The sequence below is a fragment of the Pyrgilauda ruficollis genome, unplaced genomic scaffold (genome assembly GCF_017590135.1).
Source record: "Pyrgilauda ruficollis isolate IOZ18807 unplaced genomic scaffold, ASM1759013v1 scaffold11, whole genome shotgun sequence".
Classification (NCBI taxonomy): Eukaryota; Metazoa; Chordata; class Aves; order Passeriformes; family Passeridae; genus Pyrgilauda; species Pyrgilauda ruficollis.
In genome coordinates this window covers 5,494,727-5,516,325 of record NW_024509210.1, presented here as the reverse complement: position 1 = coordinate 5,516,325, position 21,599 = coordinate 5,494,727, and the positions used below count along the sequence as shown (strand labels likewise).

The 21,599-nt window shown below is 38.1% G+C and overlaps 1 protein-coding gene and 1 long non-coding RNA gene across 3 annotated transcripts in view; one reads left to right on the top strand and one right to left on the bottom strand.

The window, feature by feature from the left end:
• The window catches only part of LOC121357903, a 69,142-nt gene that overhangs the window by 13,336 nt on the left and 34,207 nt on the right, over positions 1-21,599 (top strand). The window contains exon 3 of one of the 2 annotated variants that reach the window (XR_005955796.1): positions 639-766. The exons of the other annotated variant lie outside the window; for it this stretch is intronic. This is a non-coding gene — a long non-coding RNA (uncharacterized LOC121357903). Of the gene's footprint in view, positions 1-638; positions 767-21,599 lie in introns of those variants that run through there. 2 annotated transcript variants of the gene reach the window in all.
• On the bottom strand, positions 669-21,586 carry OPN4 (opsin 4). The gene is made up of 12 exons (XM_041475596.1): positions 21,560-21,586; positions 14,796-14,938; positions 12,819-12,952; positions 11,462-11,665; positions 9,441-9,612; positions 8,458-8,622; positions 5,796-5,903; positions 4,486-4,666; positions 2,820-2,966; positions 2,242-2,310; positions 1,762-1,797; positions 669-926 (listed from the first exon to the last, which is right to left on the bottom strand). The coding sequence occupies exons 1-12, from the start codon at positions 21,584-21,586 to the stop codon at positions 735-737; spliced, it is 1,578 nt and encodes a 525-aa protein (XP_041331530.1). The 3' UTR covers positions 669-734.

Sequence of the window (21,599 nt, the reverse complement as noted above, 5' to 3'; positions counted from 1 at the left end):
ATCAGGAGTTTCATAATAATCTCCTATAGCTCTGTGGGAGTCAGCTGAGAATGGGTTAAAATAATCTCTTAAACCACTGTTGGAAAAGAAGCTAAGTATGGAAAGGACCATAGCCTTTTCCTCAACTCTTACTCCTTTCTCTTTCCCTGTCTCAGAAATTAAAATAAAGATATGAGACTTCAAATTACTGCTGAAGTGCATTGCCTTTCATTGGACTGTAGAAGAAAATGGGGGAAAATGTGTCATTAATGAGAGAAGGGGGCACTGACTGTGTAATTAAATTTACATTTGGTTGAGAAACTTCACAATAATGAAGAAACCATCTTCAGGAAGTAATGTACATTTCCCCCCAAATTTCTCAGCTTTAGCTCTGTAATAGCTTTGAAGTTAATACACTAAGTGAACAAAGCCAGTTTTGAATATTATACTTCCCTTTCTAGGTCAGGTCTGTGCAGTGATGGGAATGTATGTGAGCAGAGTAAAATCCAAATGAAATAATTTTTTTCATGAGCTGCATAAAGAAGAAATATTAAAATGACAGTGTGACTCAGATGAAGATGTGATCCACTGGAGAGAGTTCTGATGCTGTAAAGATCACTCCTTATGTTTTCATCCTTGCTTGTGCTGTGTCTTTGTAGGAGCATTTCAGACCAGTCTAGGAAGGTATTCTGGATTCAGCCAGTCCACAGCTGTTCCAGGGCAGTTGGCTAAGGTGATATTCAGGCTTGCACCACTCAACTGCTGGACTTCTTGTTCTGCCTGTGACTGCTGGATTTTGGATACAGGAAACCAGAGTTGTATCTAGAAGGCAGCTCTACTCCTTGGACACTGCTGCATGTTATTGTAATACTGGGTATCTGGGCTGAAGATGATCCCTGGTGAGACTCTCCTTTTCTTTGTCCAATACTGTTCAGGCTCTCACTTTTCTAAAGGATGTAAAGATTTACAAGAAATGGACAACACAAACATCTACAAGGAGATCTCATTGAATCATCTATTAAAAATGACATATATTTAGCACTTTGCTACTCCGCATGGCTGAAAAGCAAACTTAAATGATGGAGGAAAAAGTAGATCTAAACATTTTTTTAATATTTCTTTAATAACTTATGAAAAAAAAAAAACCAAACCCCCACGTGCTAATGTACTAAAGCATTAAAGACTTTGCATTTGCTGCTTAACTGCTGGTCTACTTTGAAGAAAGACCAGGCTAATGACAGCACATTCAGCTATGAACAGAAATGCTGTGAATATGCTCAGACAGCCTATGAATTCAATTGGGTAAAGAGTTTCTCCATAAAGAGGGACTACTTAGGGTCATTGGGCAAGAGGTGATGTAAAATGTAGTGTTAACAGCATGGATAATTTGAAGGGCGAGGCAAACTCCATAATGAGGTAAAAATTGAGGGAAAGATTAACTAGCATTTTTTGACAATAAGCAGTGTTAGCTGTCACTTGCAGAGTACCAAAAAATCAGTTAGGATGAGGCTCACAGTAGCTCATAAGGATCATTGCTAATAATAAAGAGACAATTTAAGGTGATTGTATTACATTGGGTTTAGCGCTGCCTTGTTTTCATCTGTCAGCTCTTTGCTTTTATTTCCATGTCTGCTGAGAATTAAGGCAAGTTGACTCACTCGTGAGAGATGTCAGATATTTTTACCCATATGCTGTAGCTGTGTTAGATGAAGAAGAAACAGACACTAATATAAGATACAATATCTTACTGAATAGGTGACATGGCATATTTCAAAAACTGACCTTGATTTCCTCCAAGCTGCATGCTTTCGATGTTTGCTGCAACCCAAAACAGAGAACATTAAATAGTTAACAACCTCATTTTGCACAGCAGTACTTACCACAGGACTAAGGCTGCCTCAGAGATATGAGCCATCAGAATGGCTGTCTCAGCTTAGCATGTACATCATTAATATAAAGGTGGCACAAAGTTAATGCTTCCATATTCCACTATGGAAATTACAGACCTCATTAGAGGACTTACTAAATTCAAGAAAATATTCAGGTTCCTTGAAGAAGCTGAAACTTCAGAAGAATCCTGTAATACCTATCTTCAACTTCTGCTTAGTTTCAGCAATGGCCTACCCTTTGTGGTCATGTTTTCTGCATTGTTCTGGGAATATTGTGTAATTTTTGCATCTCAAAAACAACTTAATAATTTGTGCCCAGGGGCTGGGATTGTCATTAGTTTTTGTTACCAAACATTAAAATAATAGTTCTTACAGTAGGTGTAGCCATGTACTCTGTGACATTCAATTCCACCATCAATATGACATCAGCATCTACAGCTGTCTGAAAAATGAACACAGATAAGACTGATGTAAATGACATAGAGGTATGTCACAATATCTGACATATGCAAAATGCATAGGGGGAAAAAAGAGGACAGCAGAGGACTGAAAAGCAGTGATATATTAAAGATAACCTTTTTTTCTACATCTTACCATATTTGTTCATTTGGTAACAAATGGTGGGACAACCAAGATCAATCAAGTAATTTGGACAGTGAAAGACAAATATTACTAAATACTCACTTAAAGCCAAACATGAGACAACTCTCCATTCAGATGTTAAGTTCTCTAAAACAGCAGCAGAAATACAATGAAGACAGCTGAATAATGAACCAGGGTGGGAATAAAAAGCTGATGACCTTTTACAGCCTCTAAGTCATTACTCATTGTGTTAACTCCTAGGTTATCCGCATCTTCTTGGCAGGAGCCTTCATGATTAATTATGGTACAATGTGCAGATTTGTTAACTTGTCAGTTTTTAGAGAATTTAGGTATTACACAGTATATTACCTTCCCACAATTCCCAGAATCCTGGCTTGTCACTTTGGCTCTTATGTCACTAGTCTGAGTTGTGTCTTTATCTGTATCGTAGGAAATTTGTCTTCTGGCAAGTCTGGAGAACATACTGGGAGTATCAGTTTCTGTTTCAGTACAGCCCTAAAATTAATACAGCAAAAACATTCACTCTAGGTCTCTTAGACTTTCATCCAGTTTGCCCCAGTTTTACCTAGACAGAAATAATAAAAGAGACAGGCATTGTATAAAAGACATTTCACAAAAGTTCTGCCATATTTAATTTCATAAAATGTCTGCTTATAAGAAGTACAAATAAAACTATCAACTCTGTTGCATATAAAATTCAGCTTACTTTTTTTTTTTCCTCCACAGGATGCACTGCAAAATTTGAAAGAAAATAGTGCTTCATTACAATCTATTGTTGAAACTTCTCTGATGCCTCCTGTAGCTCCAAGGAGACAGTGTTTCCACAGTGCTACCCACTTAGGAAGCACAGGTGTTTGGAGCAATTTGGGCCAGTTTCCAAAGTGGCTTGGGTGGAAGCAGAAGTAAATAGAAGGAAATGTCTCAGGACTGCAGAATCAGTGCTTTAGATATATTTTGTTTCAGTAAGGAGTCCTGGGTTTATAAACTTTGTTCCAATTAATGGGAAAAGAAAACCATGTTACTGAGGAATCTGTTGGTTTTTTAAGAATCAAGATTTGCAGAGTAAGAGATACACTATAAAGATGTTCCTTTTCTATTAGACAGTTTTAAAACCATCCACCTGACTGGAGGCTACCAGCCAGAAGTATTTCATTTTGATTGGACTGAGAAGTCAAAAGAACAGAGAGGGCAAAGAAATTGAAATGTCACTGTTAAAAACAACTGTCATAATTCAGCACTTGGCTGGGTTAGATGCAATTATTACCCTGTGAAAAAGAATTGCCAATAATTTTTTCTTTTCAGTTATTTGGAAATTTAGCTTGAAATTACTGCAATGAACTAACTATTATGCTTATTTAGTTAGTAATATAACTTTGAGTTACAGAAGGCAGCCTGGATGCCAAATACTTGCCCTGTTTTCAGCTGCTGTGTAAAACATTTGTTTCCAGTTAGACTGGCAGCAGCAAGCTGTTGAGGTCTTCTGTGAGAAAGATTCTGTAATGGATTTACTGATTTGTCTATATCTGATGTATATATATATGTTTCCAAATGCATCCCATTTTCAGAAAGCATTATCTATTTCATTACAACCTTGCTTTCACTAGAGAACTATTTTCTGACTAGCAGTTTCTTTTTTCTGCATCCAGACTGCGAATCTGTGGTGAGACAAGCACAACCTAAAAGTATGATCAGACTTTCAACTGAGCTCTATGCTACCTTTATTGTTGCTTATAGTTAAGGCTTTATAAAGTAACACTTTACATTCTAAAATTCCTGTTCCATCTTTCCACTCTTCCTTCAGTGTCACCAACCATCAAGAAGAAAATTATCTACATTCTGCTTTTACACTTAGCCTTCTGTCTTTAATTTTGCTTTGTCCCTCCACTTTCTCTGGAGTTTTTATAACAAGCACCACAATGCATTTCACTTAAGGAATCTACCACTTTGAAGGACTCTATATGAAGATGAATTGCTTTGCAATTAAAAATGGGTGTATGGGAAGTGTCTCCCTTACTGATTCACTGTCAGAGAGAGAAGACAGTCTCATTTTTCCTTTCTGCAGCCCACTTATCTCAGAAGACTGGCTGGTTACGGTCGCTCGTCTGGAGGACTGGTAACTGCTGAAGGACCGTGAGTCTTTAGGAGAAACTCTCAGTAGGGGTCCAAGGCAAGGAACATATGTTGCAATGGCTCTTCTAATGGATAAGAGGTAGAACCAGTCAGATTTTTTGTCTGTTAGCACAAAAATTCAATCATCATAAACAATGCATTTATTCAGAGATGAACCAATGCTGCATGGACTGGAAAATTACTGGCTACAAAAAGAGTTTTCCAGATATCATATCACCCTGCAAGATCACTTATTCACAGTGTTCTGCAGAACTCAAATTTATTGCTTGGCAGGGATAAGGGCATTAAAATATAACTCTTGGAACTGAAGGGAGCTATTAAAACAATGTTTTATCTGCTTTCAGCTTAATCAGAACAAAAATAAAATTCTGTCCCTTTAAACTGAACCTTCCAGAAGTACTACATAATGAATTATTTTAATCTTCCCCTAAGCAGCTATTCTAGCTCCTCTTACACATCTGTTTGCTGGCTATCTGTAGAGTTGCACAGAATGTGCATTTATGTTACTGTACTACTTTGCTCATATGCAGTGTTAGGAAACTCTAGCCTAGCTTTCCTCTTCCTGACAGCCTTCCCCATGAAGATGTTCCTGCCCACCTCTTCTCTATTCAGTTCCTCAGTAGATCTTTGTACGTGGTGAAAGAACAGTCTATCTGTGGCATTGCTGCCATCTGTCAAATCTCACTGCCTGCATCTGAACTTGGAGTGGTAATGACCCTTCAATTTTACCTGCCAGAGGAAATACTACCTGAAGTGTGAAAGCCTGGAGAAACATGAGGAGGATTCACAAAACAGGGAAGGGTGGTTTGGCTCACTGTATTTCTTCTCTCACTGGCCTGGTTAACGTAACAAATTGCTATTTGCAACACTGCCCAAATGCCTGCCTCTCATGAAGACAGTTAAAAATTTATGGTGCTTTCTTTTGAGATGGAAAGGTTTCTATCTTTTATCATGCAATAGGTAAATACAGATCAGTATCCATAAATGTCTCTAACTACCATCTGCTCAGGAGTTTGTTCCAACTACAAATTCCACTGACATTTCTATGGCACTGAGGAGTGTTCCTGGGGAGGGCAAGGCTGTCCCACAGAGTTAAAATGAGCAGGTGAAAGAGAGTTTGGGTACTTGATCTAAAAGTGACAAATTTACTCTCAGATTTTCTTTGCTGTATTAAACATGTAGGAGTGAACTTACCTGTATTTGGGGTGAGTGATGGCATAAATGATGGGGTTATGGATGACAGAAGCTTTGGCAATCACAGCTGGTATGGAGTTCATGAATGGTGTTAGGACGTGGGAATACCTAGAGTAATGCAAACACACCATATATTTACTATTGAGTTCTGCATTGTCTATGCAGTTATACAGTGGTAAGACAGTGCTTTAAGGCTCTAGGGAGAGTTAAAGAGGAGTTCTGTACCAAAAAGTGAGAGAACAAATTGTACATCCTTTACCGGTAAAGATCAACATCAGTCTAATTAGATTTCTGAGAAATATGATTTTTCTTGGGTTTTTTCTGGTAGTACTTCACTAGTATGACTCAGGATTGTGGTTATTCCCACGCTGTTTAACCTAGGGACGATGTCAGCCTTTAAGAAGGCCTCACCATCCTGGTAAGGAAGTTTCTCATCATACTATGGGTATATATATGCTCTGTGATGACGTGGAAATGGTTTGCCAATTGCAGTGTAAGAGCCCTTTCATCAGCTGCCTGTTGAGATGCCATTTCACCTATTAAGGCTTTGCCCTGATAAGGATAAGGATGTTCTCTATGTGCAATATTTAACATGGTTTCTCCTGATCATACTTTGAAAACATTGATTAGAGGTATAAATCTTCACATTTTCTGGATAACATGCAGTGTGACCTTACTGGAATGGAGATTTTGACCGTGAGCTGAGACAATGCTTTGATAAGGCTGTTTCTGTTAGTTCAGCTAACAGAAACAAACAGTGGCAAAGCCTTCTGTTTAAGCTAAGCATTCTTGTGTTTAAACTAATAATTCCCAGAAAATGCAACCTGTAGGCTAAAAATATTAGAGAGCATGACTGTGTGCTATCTCACTATTCCCCATTCAAAATATTTTCTAAAGGAATTAAGGTTCTTCCTTCCTTTTTCATATGTTGTTGCTCTGTCAGATGAGTTGTCTTTAGTCCAAGACTATAGCCACAGACTCTATGTCTGCCTCCCATATGTAGCATGCAGTGAGATTTTATCTGAGTCCCTTGCAATAAAATTTCACAGAAGACATCCAGGCTTGGTTATTAATCTGAAAAATCCCAGTAGGATTGCCTAAAAGACAGCTCAGAAATGGAAAAAATCTGAATGAAGCTATGTTGCTATCCAGATATCTTTATAAGGAACGTTTAAAATTGCTAATTTCTAACATTCTGCAGAATTAGAAAATTATTCATGTGTTCAGATTTTTGAGAGTGTGAGACATGGAGCAGGAGTCAAGTTCAGCAGGTACTTGATCCTCCTAGGGCAGATGCTGAATTCTATGTGACAGCACAACAGTTCTACATAGTAGTCAGCTTAAAGCATTCCCTAACTGATTTTCTTTTAGGTCTCTTACAGTACTGCAAGGTAGCTGTGCTTCATTTCTGTGTCTCCTTGCTTCTCCTCTGTGTTAACTGATCACAAGTCACCAGTGGAGGATGTCCAGTACCTAAGTTCCCCTTTGACAGGAAATGGGACACTAGGACACATGCGAAGGGTTCGTGTTTCTGAGTGAGGAGCGTGTTTACCTTCATATAGAAAATGTTCATGGCAGCTGGGAATCACCTGTCTGCATACAAAGAGAGGATCCACTTCCCTCCGTTTTTTTTTTTTCTTCTTAAACCTAAGATTTTAGAGGTGCTGTGTTTAGGAAACTGCCTTTCTAAGCAGTTGCGATGAAGCCCAGCAGTGGCCTCTTTATTGGGTGTGTAACAAAAATCACCCTTGTCTCCCAAAATGCTCCATAGTAAGTAAATTTGAGCTGTGTGTCAATTTTAGGAACACCTACTTTTTATCTCTGACTTGAAAAATACAGAGAAGTGTTTTCTACTGTCATAGGAATCGTCCAGTTGAGGTTTTGCAGGTGACAAGCCTTCCTAAAAGAGACAGTCACACATACTTTAGAGAGGCTAAACTGAAGCAAAGGAAAATTCACATCTTAAGGTGGGAGAAATAACCACACAGAACCAAGGCATCTGGATTCCCAATCCATTATTTATGCCTGGAGTGTATCAACTATCTGGGGTCAAGCTAAATGTTTTAGTACTATCATACTTCCATTGAAAATACTGTATAAAATGCTGACAAATAGATAAAGAACATGCTTTGATGATTTATGTTTATGATCTTTTATATCCAGCATCAAAAAGCTTCCAATACCTGTATGTACTAATTTTGAATTTGCATATACATGCAAGGAATTTTAGCAGTTTGATGTGACACAAAAAGAAAATGAGTATACTTTGGTATATTAAAGAAGTAGATAAAAAAAAGAGAATCAACCCCTGGGAGGATCTTTTTGGAGTGCTTTATTTAGCATTTTGGTGCTAAATAAAGTTTTGAAAGTTCAAATATCCTAGCATACAGAATGCATTCAGAAATCTTCGCATGGCAGTTTATATTGCCAGTAATAATATTCTTGTTTTCTTTCTCTTTTTTTGAGATTTTCTTAAAGTCAAACTAAGAAAAAGTTAGTCAGCATGTGCCCCATTTGTCAAATATTGCTCCTAAATATATGAATGTTTTGGACATGCTTCAGATGTCAAATGTGACAAGTAGTTTTGACTTTCATCTGTCTTTTACAGTTCCACATCTTCTGCTTTCACTGAATATTGCTTTGCTGAGACATTTATAATTACCCAGCAAAAGCTACCAGAGCAACAACAGAGTATGGTGACCAGGAAATGACAAAAAATGAGATGACGATCAGTGCAATTTTGGCCATCTTCCACTCATGTTTCATCCTCTGATACTGTTTCTGGAACTCTCTATTTCCACATTTGCATCCAAATGTCTGAATAGACCTAGGGAAAATAAACATACAACAGCAAAAAACAAAGGTAGGGAAGTAAGCAGATAGCTTAATGAAGTGGTACAACAATTACTCTTCTGCTACTTTAGGCTAAAACTCGTGCACTTTTATTGCACGTTAACGCAAGTACGTGACCCATCCTTCCCAATTCGATGTACTTCTGTTGGACTAATCAGTAGCAAAATCCACATGTGCTTCAATGAAAAAAAAATAGCAGAAAAGTACCAAAAGATTTTCCACATAAAGCAGGTATTCAAGCCAATTGAATGATGCTGAGTTAAAGACACTTAGAGGAGTCTTTGCTTCCCTGGGTCCTGTTTTGCTACCTTGCTGTCACTTTGTATTTCTGAGCTAAGTGACCGGATCCACGGGACTGGTACCCACAGATGGCACATGGAGTGGCAGGTTGCCCTTTACATTTAAAGCAACAGCTTCTTGTTTCAGAGTCCTGCTATTAATCCTTTAATCTCCTTTTTTATTTAAATTCATAGTTCAAGTCCATCTATTTTTCTGTGAAGTAGTTATTTATACACTGTCATTAGGTGTTTTTGAGATCCCTTTTGTTTTTATTCTGGTTGGTTAATTTCTGTACCCTTTTCCATGTCATTAGATAATACACTGATAAGCTCAGGCCTAAATTCAGAGAACCATATGTCTTACCATGTTGACTATTGACAGAATTCTTGCTTGGTTTTCTGTTTCAGTTGTGCTTACAAAATAAATGTGAGAAACATCCCCATTTTCTTCTTTGTTTTAAGAAGACAGTCATTTAAATGCAAGGATAAAAATTTAGGACTGTTGGCTACTTACTTGTTGGCCTTCTTGATAGCCTCAAAGATAGAGACATAGCTGTATATGATAGCAATCAAAGGAATGAAAAAGACAAAGCAGAAAAGCAGCATCGTGTAGGCACGGACTGATGGTGTGAAAGTCATGTAGTCCCAGGAACAGGAAGTCAGCAAACCCTCAGGAACATATGCACCTAGAAAGGAAGGCAGGCATAAACCATGAAGCGAATATTATTCTGAATGCAGAATTAGAGAAGATACTCAGAATAATATGGGATTTAGTCCTATTCTCTGAAAGGGAAAAAAGGGTTTAAAAGGATAAACAATTCTTCATGTAAAGAACTGTTATATTTTCTTTTATTTTGTTTCCCTGTTGTATTTATGCTTAGCAGTCTAAGGCTTCAGAAAACTGAGTAATTTTGCTTTACTCTTGAATATTGTTTAAAACTCATCACAGTAAAAGGGAATCTATTCAAATACCTATTTGGGTCTAGGACCAGACCTGTATAGTTTTTAAATATCTCAATTTCCTGTCAAATTGCTGTCTTCCTAAGAAGTCAAACCAATTGCTCTAGGTACCACTTTTCTAAGCATGTGCAGATAAGATAAATTTAGTGGGCAAAAGAGAAAGATTAATTTTGTCATGAAGAGAAAGAAATAATTTTGTCATGAAGTAAAGCTGAGTAGAAGTAAAAAAAAAAACCCAAAAAACCCATATGTAATGTTTTGTCTGAAATAAAATGTATTATTTTTAAAGGAACTGTTTCAAACTGTTAAGTAAATAAATTGGCAATAGCAATGTTTTTTTACTTTGGAATTTTAATTTTAACTGTTTATGCTGATATTTTCTGTTCCACTCTTAAAAATATTGCACCAGATGTTCTCAAATGCATCTAATTACAGTGTGAGAGTTCATACTGTGGGCACTATTGCAATCTAATTACAAGATAATAACACCCTTCAAGCAATTATTCCACCTTCTTCAACTGAAAATCTATAATCTGAGGCTATATTGTCATTTTGTTATTCTAACAGCTCCTCACTCAACTAAAGACTGCTTTTGTCAGTATTGCAGTTTGCCTGCTTAAGCATGCTTCATATTTACGGGGACCAGAATGGCAAAAATATGACAATAACAAAACTCTGCTGAAATTCTACTCAGTACCTGAGTTGGTTGTTGCATCCTTTACTAGTCAAACATGTCTATGTTCTCACCTCAGCTGGCAGACACATTCTCTTCAGGAATTAGGGAGCATAATGGTGGGCTGGGGTTTTGAATGATGTGTTCATGCTAACTTAGTGACTGCAGCTGGTGACTCTCAGGAAATAAACTTAATGGTAGTGAGGCAGATTCCAGTGAGGAAGAATAACAGAAACTCACTTGGTCATAAATTGCAATGATCAAGGTGTTGAATGAATGTTCCAATTTCCATGTGTGGAATTCACATTCACAAAAGCATTTTAGTTACTACTAAATGCCATGCTTATTGGAAGCCAGTGACAACACCAATGAGTGAACAGAGAAAGTTCACTAAGTGCAATTTGTCCATCCAAAACGCAGTCAAGACTTACTGAAGATCTTCCTGGCACAAATGCTCAGACTCTTTTATGTGAATGGAAAGAATTAGATTGACACTGCTGTCTTAGACAGCACTTTCAAAGAGGAAAAAGCATCAGAAATAACACAAATACATTTATTGAACTTATATATTGTTAAATTTGATTCAATGGAAGTAGACATGGGATAATGAGCAGGCACATTCTTCATAAATTTTGGCCATGAATTTATCTGCTGTCCTTTATGGAGCAAGTAATGTATTTAAGGAAAAGTGCCACTGTGATATAATATGCTGTAATACCCACTGCATTCTTTTTTTTTCATTAGAGACTTTCAGTTTCAACATGTAGTTCATCTCTTTTTTTTTTCAAATTGGTCTACTCAAGCCTCAAATGTGAGCTATTAATTCAACCCTCTTCTGTACCTATAACTGGTCTTTTATCCGGTACTATGAGGGCAAAAAAGTTTTATTGCAGTTCACTTACTCCATCCAAAGAAGGGTGGGAGACTCCAAGCCAAAGAGTACAGCCAGACTCCTACCAGGATTATTAGGGCCTTCTTCTTTGACGTCACTCCAACAGAAGCCAGAGGTTTAGTGATGACAAAATATCTGTCCAAGGCAATCACCATCAAAGTGATCATAGATGTAATGCCAAAAAGAGCTCCGCAGAAGGCATACAGCTCACAGCCTTGCAATGAAGATGACAGAAGTAGCAGTGAAATTAATCTGCCCATGCTAATTATTTCTAGGAGAGTTCAAGTCTGTGTTTCTTATGAACTAATGTCTTCTGGAATTTGTAAAGCAGTGAAAGTTGAGTTTTCCTGCAGTTATAATGCTTCAAAGCTGCTGTCTTGCTAATTACATTATCCAAGGAGATAAACTTCACATATTTTGTTTGCATCAATTGCTGGAGACAGTGATACTTAACATATTTTCACTCACTGATTTCTGGTGTTTCTAGTGGGATCATTTCAGCACTACATTAATATCTTGTTTAACTCCAGTTTTACTGCAGGTCCCATAGAAGCAGCTGTTTTGCTTAACAATGGGATATAGTTACTTTGGTACTGTTCATATTGCAAGGACAGCAAAACTGAAGTAAATACGAATATATTAATGAGTAATTTAGCTGAAGTAAATATTCAGACTATGAATATATTAATGAGTGATTTTAATTGTTCAAACAACCTAAGGATTAAAAGCAGTGGTTTGGATTAGTTTTAACATGTATGCAAATGAGCACTTAATGGAAGTAAAATAAAAATATGCTTTTGGTCATATGACATCAAAATAGCAATTTTACTTCTGTGAGTTTCCTTTCTGTCAGTACCGGTTCAAGAGCCTTCCTCTTATAACAGTTATATTGGAAGAATGAAAGCACCTTTATTCCATATTTTCTTACTACACTACAGGAAGTGTAGAATTTCTGTTGTGAAAAATCAGATTTTCCAGGCTTTCTTGCCTCACTATGCCAGGTGCAAGTCCGAGCACAGGTAATTTAGAAGCGCTTTTAAGCTGGTGTGCTGAGGGGGAAGTGCTTCTTTGTCAGAGTACTCCAACAGTCATCAGGTGACTGGGGAAGAGCACTGGCAAGAAGATTAGTGCTGTGCCTCACGTTGCCAGTGATGCCTTTGTATCTGTCTCATTCATGTAATTTCCCTCTCATAATAGCAGTGTATTTATTGCACACAGACACAAATATTCAATGAAATGTGTCAACACTGAAACAATGTTGAGAAATGGTCTCAAAATTGCAAAAGTACCTGAGGGTACTCTGAGATTAACTGCCACTATGGTAAGAACAAACATAGTAAAATCTTAGAACGAATATATATACAAACCTGTCTCACCAAAAATCCAGTGTTTGTAGAGGCTGCTGGTGAAAAAAACTGGAGACTGTGTAATGGACATCAGGAAGTCACTAATAGCTAGATTGATGATGAGTATGTTGGCTGGAGTCCGAAGGCTCCTACTCCTACAGAGATCAGAAGAAATGTTGCTAAACACTTTGTACTGTTAATTATGCTGTTACTTCTTCCTGTGAGCTCACAAATCCCAAGGGACACTCCATGGTAAGCTAAAGGAGAGTGCTTCTTGTTTCCCTCATGAGGGAACACAAGCAAGGCCCAGTTTTACACCCTTATACTCCTGCATTTTACAGGATTGTTTGATAACCAGCTCAGTGATGGGGATAAATCACACTGTTCTTTAAATATTCTAACCAGTGCACTGCATGTCCATGATTAACAGGAAGATAGAGTTGGCGTACACTATGGATGTCTGGATCTGGGCTGTGTTAAGCAGAAGAAGGGGCATGCATTTTCTACTGCTGATAAGATCAACAGTGGCTTCCTAATACAGGGATTAAGCAAACTCACTACGAACCCCATCAAGCACTTTGTTTTACTGACACTCATTTCACTGGCCCAAACTCGGTGTTTAAAGGAGCAATAAGCAGCTTTCAGTGTATTCTTCCTGCTTTTGTTATTCATAATATTACACTACCATGTTTTAAAGGGTACACATAAAAACTCAACCAAGAGCTCTTCACTTTGGGGCTCAGTGCAACTACTTAGCTCCTTTTTCAGTTCCAGTCTTGCACTGGTCCAGAAACAATCACTAGGACCACCATCCCCTTTCTGTCAATTTAGGAGCAAGGAGGTATTATTAGTAAGTGCTTATGGGTTGTTTGTAGTCTGTGAAGTCCCTGAACACATTTCTGTTTCAGGCAGCTGGTTCTCTTATGGTTTGTCATTACCTGAGGCTGCTTTGTAAGCACCCAAACTGTTTTCTGAATTTCTGATGTACTTGTTACTTAGCTAACAGTATCCCTTTCTGCCTTCGTATCACCTTCAAATGAAGACAAGCTGTGTCCTAAAGTGAAAGTGCCATAACTGGATTTCCTGTATGGGACCATCCAAAGAGCTAATGTACTCATCCTCATGGCTCATGTACTTCATCCTCACATATCTGATCTGCATCCCAATACCTTTTCTCTTCTTAAGGCCACTGCCATTTTCACTTAAGTATGCCATTCTACTCTGAATGAATGTGCTGAAACCTACTGCCCATAAGTACAGGCTTGAGACCAAGACAACTTCCATCTACAATCCAGTGATCTAAGTTAACACAGCCAAATTATCCTATAATTTGTTGCTGTTATTTTGGTTTATTACATTTATGCCTAAAGACTAATCAAATAGAAGTTCAGTGGCTTGAACATCATGTCAATGCTCTGCTTCAGTGTGACAAATCGGACACAGAATGAGGAGTGAATAGGAATGGTGAGCATATGACATTGTTGTCAGAAATCCAATTTCCCTCAGATAGAAAAGTTGGAATGTGACTTTAGTTAGAAGGAAACAAGCCAATATTGGAAAATGTGAAAAAAATGGGACATGGTCACTAATGAACAGGGGGGGAAGGAAGAAACTGACTAATAAGAAACAGGAGGAAGGAAACATCTATAGAGCAGATTTGTGAGGTACAGAGGTGTAAACCAGCCTATCAGTTCAATGCAGACACAATTAGCCAGTAGAAAAAAATTCACTGTAACATTTCTGCTTTGGCTGCATTTCTACAGCTTGGAATATCTGGGTGGTTCTTTGCAATCTTGCTAACAATTTTGCTGTGGCTGTGGTTAATGGGAAGAAGTCAGAAGGAAATGGCAGGTTGCCACTCTTTTCCTACAGCAATGTCTCTTGGTGCATTTTACTCTGCCAGTGAAGAAGTCTGACATTATTCCTGGACTGTGTTTGCAGTACACAGTTCAAGTTCATACATTTGAATATTTAAAAAGACATTCAAAAGAAACGTACCTGCAGAAAGCGTAGACGACCAGGAAATTACCCAGAGTTCCTGTAATCCCCACTAGAAGGATGACAACTCCAATTGTATAATGGGCATGATCTGGGACATCCACTGTGGGAAAGGCACGAGGAGCATCTTGCACTGTCATCTTCTGTGAAGCAAATAAGAGGTCACAGGTATATTGCCAAACTTTTCTGAACAAGCTGGCATGTGCTTCTCTAGAAGGGAAAATAGTCAAGAATGCAAAAAGAAAACAAGCAAAAAAAGTCAGAATAAATTCAAATTCCATTTACTGTTGATCATCTTTGGAGCATAAATATGCCATCAGCAGTGCAAAGGGCAAAGGATGGTTTGTACGCTTACTGTCAATTTAGAATTTTGGTGAAGAAAAGCAACCTATTCTCTCCCAAAAGAAAAATAAGGATGTAGAGGAGAAAAAGGTACAGGAAGGGACCTGTTTCATTGCATCTGATATCAGGTAATGCAGTATTTAACAACAAGTAAACTTCCTATAGATTTAATTTCAGGAAAGTTTCTGTACCTGTGAAGTGCAATTTCAGTTGTCCTCTGACATCACAGACTAGACTTCTCTAAGTAGAAATGTTCTATGGATAAATAGGCATTTACTCCTCTAGCACTACGGCCACTTCATTTTTCCCCACTGAATAACACTGCAATTTGAGCTGGCCTCAAGAGCTGATTACCAAAAGCCTGGCAGCTTGAATAAGAGTCTTTTGGAAACTAAATTAAGGATCAGAAAAACTAAACCACAAATCCTTTATACCTTATGCCTGGTTTCCACACCAATTCTGGTTTTGGTCTGCCTGAATCAAGGTATTGTGCTCTCTGTGAAGTATTTCATAAACCACTTGATTGAAGCATTTGTGTCTTAATCAGTTAATAACTCACAGCAGAATTCAGTAGCCAAGTCTGAAGACTGCAGTATTGGAAATGGGTATTTTTGGACAATAGAAGTGGACATTACTTCTGAATGCATCTGTGAGGTTGGGCTGAGGTTATTACAGGCAATGTGGATTTAAAACCAATGTTCCAGTAGCAAGAGGTGAACCCCAGGAGTGCCTGGAATTCTGGATGAGATTGCTTTGTGTGCTGAAGATCTGCCCACAGCAATCCTCAACCACCAGAGTGCACTCCCTGGGTTTCTACATTAGCAGCAATGAAATGCTGGACAAATACTCTGATCTTAGAGAAAGAAAATGTAGTTCTGGCTGTTACTGTAATTGGAGCAAAATGTTAAGTTTGATGCACTAACTGAATGACAGTATCACAGCATTTATGGTTCAGGTTCCTGCAGCAAAGTGGAAGTTGGCATAACATCATTAACATCAATGGGCATCTTGCCCAGCTAGAAATTGCTGTGCTCAACACGCTGCCAGTAAACTAACTAACAAAAATAATCCCATACTAATAGCAAGTGGATAGGGAGAGTCTGAGATAAAACTCTTTTAAGAAAATGAGATCAGGTGTTCTTTGGTTTGGGTTGGTTTTATTTCTTCTTAGTCTTGTGGCTAGAACATTTTTAAACAGCTGTTCTACAGGGAGTTAATTATGATTATTAGTGGAATGGAGATTTCTGATGTTTTTCCCTGTAGCTATCCATTTAATCAGAACTAGATCAATGTAATAGAAATGAAGCAACTAAAGGAGTTTGTTTTGGCTATGAAAAACAGATCAAAGTGTCTTTAATTTGAATTAAATTTGTGGAGCACTAAGGACAAGGAAAAATTTGAAAGATAAATATAAATACACAGAGAAATCGCAAGAGAGGTAAAATTAGTTAAGGGAAAACAGAAGACTTTAAAATCACTTTTTAATGAAACAAGTTCAGAATCAATAAAAGTGTCAAGTGTGGGAAAAAAAAAGAATAATACTTATACTGGAGCAGTGATAGGGCATAAATTATAAAACTACATATATGATCAGGAAAAGGTGTGTGGCAAAAGGAATAAATTCGCATTTTAGTGTGGAGCTCCTGTAGGCCTTGGATTTTTACTAGAGGATACAACTCAGCTGCTCTCTAAGAGATAAAAATCACTTACTAACAAAAATTCATTTCACTATTTTCATTGGAAATACAATTATTATTTTTACGTCAAAGAAAGGCACTAGTTGATCAGGGTGGCATTAGATCAGGCACTAAGCACTTCAAATCCATCACTAAGTTGCATACATACACACAGCTTCCATAGTAGAAGACAAAAATACGTGCCTGTATCGAGTTCAGCCCTCTGTCTTCTGCAGTAATCAAAAGAAAGAACAGGGAGAAAAAGATAGTGCTTGAGAAAATCAGGTCAGCAGGATAATCAAGAAATCAGATAATTCCCAAAGCCTTTCTCTATTTAGTTTCTCCAGTGCATTAGCCCTGTTTATTCTGTCTTCTATTATCATCACACAGTACAAGTACTTGGTTGGCAGGGGAGAATAAAAATCCCCGTTGCAATCCATATTGTAGTACTTGTCCTTTGAGAATACTCTGAACAACTACTTCAGTTGCAGTGATAATACACAGCAGTGTTGCCTTGCATGTTTTGTGTTCAGTCTTCTTTCTATAAGCACCTCATCATGAAGATATTTAGACTGGGACTGGCACTAGTAACATTTTGTTGGCAATATGGACAGTGGGATCGAGGGCACTCTCAGCTGCTTTGCTAATGACACCCAGCTGTGTGGTGCAGTCAATATGCTGGAGGGAAGAGATTCCATCCTGGAGAGGGACCTGGACAGGCTCGAGAGGTCAGACCATGCAGAACTCATGACGTCCAACAGGGCCATGTGCAAGGTCCTCTGTGTGGATCAGGACAGTTCCAAGCACAAATATAGGCTGAGTGAAAAAGGGATTGGGAGCAGCCCTGGGGAGAGGGTCTTGGGGGTGTTCATAGGATCATAGAATGGTTTAGATCAGAAGGGACCTTAAAGATCCTCTAGTTCCAACACCCCTGCCGTGGGCAGGGACACCTTCCACTATCCCAGGTTACTCAAAGCCCCATCCAGCCTGGCCTTGGACACTCCCAGGGATGGGGCATCCACAGCTTCTCTGGGCAATGTGTTCCAGAGCCTCACATCCTCACAGTAAGGAATTTCTTCCTAATATCTAATCTAAATCTACCCTCTTTCAGTTTGAACACATTACCCCTTGTTCTGTCTCTATGTCCTTGTAAAACTTCCTGATTGAATTCTCTTGCAGTCCCTTTCAGGTACTGGAAGGCTGTTCTAAGATCTCCTCAAAACTGTCTTTTCCCCAGGCTCAACAAACCCAACTCTCTCAACCTTTAGCCAAGATTAAAAGCAGGTTTTATAACTTCATTTGGTTGTGTATGAAAATAGGCCTTTTGGTGAAGCTGTGTAAGAATTAATGTTTTTAATCTCTGCAAGGCATATAATTTATTATTTATTTACACTATGGTTTTGCAGAATCAATTTGAGAAGGGCTACATTGGTTCAGACAAGCATCCGTGACAAAACACCAGCCTGCCTTTAGCCAGGGCTGAGCATTTCATAGATACCAATGTGCATAATAAACAGTAATGTGCAAATTTAATTTTAAGAAGAGTCTTAATAATTGGTTTGTACCCTAAAACAGTGTTATTATCCATTGGAAAGGAAAATCTTAGTCCTCCATAAATTTTAATCCTCCATATATAGTTGTAATGCTTTGCTAAATCCTACTCTGTCATTTGCCTCAGCAGATGCAGAGTCAAGTTATGGAGTTGCTCTGTGTCAGTGTATTTCTTTCTGGCAGGTTTAAGTGTGTCCTAGTGGAAGCACTAGAGTAGGGGGAAGCAGCTAGGTTTAATGGAGTTTGCCTTCTTAAAATGCTCACTGTTTTCCCTAAAGGAATATTTGTGTACCGCCTCCAACAAAATAGCTAAAACTGTATTATATTTTCAGTTGTCTTGCAGTAAACCTGCATGAGACTTGCAAACTTGAGATGCTTTCTGGAAGTTTGGAGAAAAGCAAATGCTTTATAGATAAATATGTCTAAATGCTTGCTACAGCACAATATGGCCTCATTATTCTATATTTATGACCTGCTGCCACGGCTGCTTGCAAGGGAGGCAGAATTCTTCCTTGAGGGGCAATCTGAGGAACCAGGTTGCTTCTTAAGGAAGAGACAGACTAAAGCTTGGTGCAAGCAGAGAAGGAGTAAAAATTAATCAGCCACAGGGCACATTCATTAAAGCACATGGGGCATAACTTGTATTTCACTATAAAGTTCGTCAAGACCCTCGAAGACACTAACCTGAGGACAGTTGAAAGGATAAAGGAAATCCTTTGCAATCCAAACCAAAATCACTATTCCTAAGTGATCTGTCCAGGTAGCAAGGAAGTCTAGATCAGATATTAAACCCAGGAATATTTGATGCCTGTATCTGTTTTGTCTTGGGAATCCATTTTTCATACAGTTTGCTAAAGAGAATGTTTTCTAAATAATTACTTCATAATTGATGAAATAAGAAAACCCAAATGAACAAACCAGCTAACCTCTGAATAACTTCTAGTTGAAGATACACCATTTTTGAAAGTCCAACAAATATCCCCATAGCATGAGAAAAGTATTTCTGTATAAGTGATAAAAGGACAACATTCCAAGAACAGAATTCAACTATTACTGAGAAAAAAAATCTGTTCTTTTTCAGAGTGAGGAAATAAAATCATATCACTTAAGTACCATTGACTTGGAGATGTTTATTTCTGAAGTCCTACTGAAGCTAACAGTGGTGATGGTAGGACCAAGGCCCTACAAGCAAATATTCATAGCAAATAATATCTGATACAGCCCACTCCTCACAGTCTCACAATGGCAAGAGTATAAGATCAGGTTTAGCTACAGCTAGAGGGAAAGAAGAAATCCTCATAAGGTCATTTGGGCATTTGAACATATTTCAGCACTGATTTTGATTGATTGATTTGTATGACATCAATTCTAAAGCCAGGAGCAGAAAAAACTATGTCAAAGACATTTTTTCAGCTACTTCTGCCTGAATATGGCAGAAGGATTGTACCTAATTTGGTGCAAAACAAGACAACAAAAGGGAAGAAAACAGAGTGCTACGCGGTTGCCTTTATGAATTCATCTGACTTCAAACTATGGCCACTGGTTTTGCAGGAAGAATGTTACAACAGAAGAGAACCCAGTTCCAAAACATTGCAAGTTTTGGAAGTCCAATGTGAACTTTGGCAATATAACAAGTTTCTTTGTTCCTAATTTTCCTACAAATGCAGGTGAGGAAGCCACTTATTTACACAGTATGGCTTATACAACCAATGATAGTGTCAGGCCTTTTACATTACAACAAATTACATAATTTAGAAAAACTATCTGACCAGAAACACTGTAATTTCCTGGGGTTCCTTGTGTGGTATTTGTACTGCCTACCTGCAAGAGGCCTCAAACAACTGATAGCACTTATTTTCCTTTACACGTCCTTTCTCTGATTTCTGAGCTTGCCTCTGTGGGCACTTGCCCTGTGATGACAGGCAGCACAGAGAGGAGTGTAATCCCCCTCAATTATGGTTTCAGCAGGGTGACGCTAACTGCTAAGCCCTCTTTCTAGTAGACAGCAGGGCTTTCCATGGATGATGCTTGCCCTGTTGAGCAATTTGGATAGCAGATTTTGTATCCTATCTTCCGGATTTAATCTCAGCCACAAGCAGAACACACTGCTTTCACTCCTGAAACTCTCTTAAGCCAGCCTTTGTGTCCAGTTAAAATGCAAAATTTTGGTGATACAGACGCTTGACCTAGGGAGAGGGAAAGGGACAGCTAATGAGATTGTTCAGCAGAACATGGAAAAGATCAATTTTTAATTTTCCAGTGTAAATCACTGTGTCCCCAGAATCCTTTTCCATTTTGCCATGTACTCTCTGGTCCCTTTTCTCCCTCCCTGCTACCTTCTGCTATCCTTTTTCACATGTTATCCATTTAATTTAGCCTTTTAAGTGCCTTGGCTCAGGACACTTCCTTGTTTATTTTTCTGTAATATACCACAGATATCCAAGTTTTATTAAAAAATAGATTTTAAAAACTTTAAAAATTAGATTGGTTCATGTTTTCATTATAAACTTTTAAACAGACTTTAGTAAAAACAGCACATGATGAGAGGCAAAGCCAGGAAGAGGACTTCTGAATTCCTTTGGTTCAGGCTTGTGGGGTAGGATGGGGAAAATTTTTAACAAACCCAAAAAATTCCATCCTCAAGTGTCATCACCACAGATTCTCACTTTCACACTTCCAAGGAAAATGTCTTTAGTATATAAAAATTCAGAAAGAGCTTTGATAGGACTTACCTGAGAAAACCTTCCAAAAAACTGTCTTGGGTAACTGCACATAACTCTTTTAACATTTACATAAGCACTCCACTGCACTTACAGATTATTACAGAAATTATGGGGATTTCCGCCCTGAATAACAACACAAGAGAACATTGTGTTTGAACTGCTAAACAGCAGTTTAACGTACAAGAACATCTTGTTTTGATAGTTTGCAACACATTTGATGCACTTTGCCATTAGACATTCCTGATGTCTTCTGCCCATGCAACTCTGCTGAAAAACACTGCTGGTACAGCCCTTTCTGCATTAAATAAATAGTTAAAGGAATAAAAATAAGATTTAAAAGTTTTCGTTATGTCATTATTGCATTACAGCATAAAACCCATACATGCTCCTTAACTGTCCATTTACAGTCCTATAAATGCCAGCCTTGCCAGAGATCTACACGCTACAGCATTGAGTGACAGAAAACACTTACTGTTGGGGCTCTAAGAAGCAGATCCATCTGTGTGTAGGCA

Bases quoted from the DNA above. Each gene is read 5' to 3' on its own strand.
- OPN4 (XM_041475596.1), bottom strand. From the start codon at position 21,586: ATGGATCTGCTTCTTAGAGCCCCAACA. The intron at 14,939-21,559 runs GTAAGTGTTTTC...TTTGCTTCACAG, and splicing joins TGCTTCTTAGAGCCCCAACA to AAGATGACAGTGCAAGATGC. The intron at 11,666-12,818 runs GTTTGTATATAT...CTTCATTGCAAG, and splicing joins CTGGATTTTTGGTGAGACAG to GCTGTGAGCTGTATGCCTTC.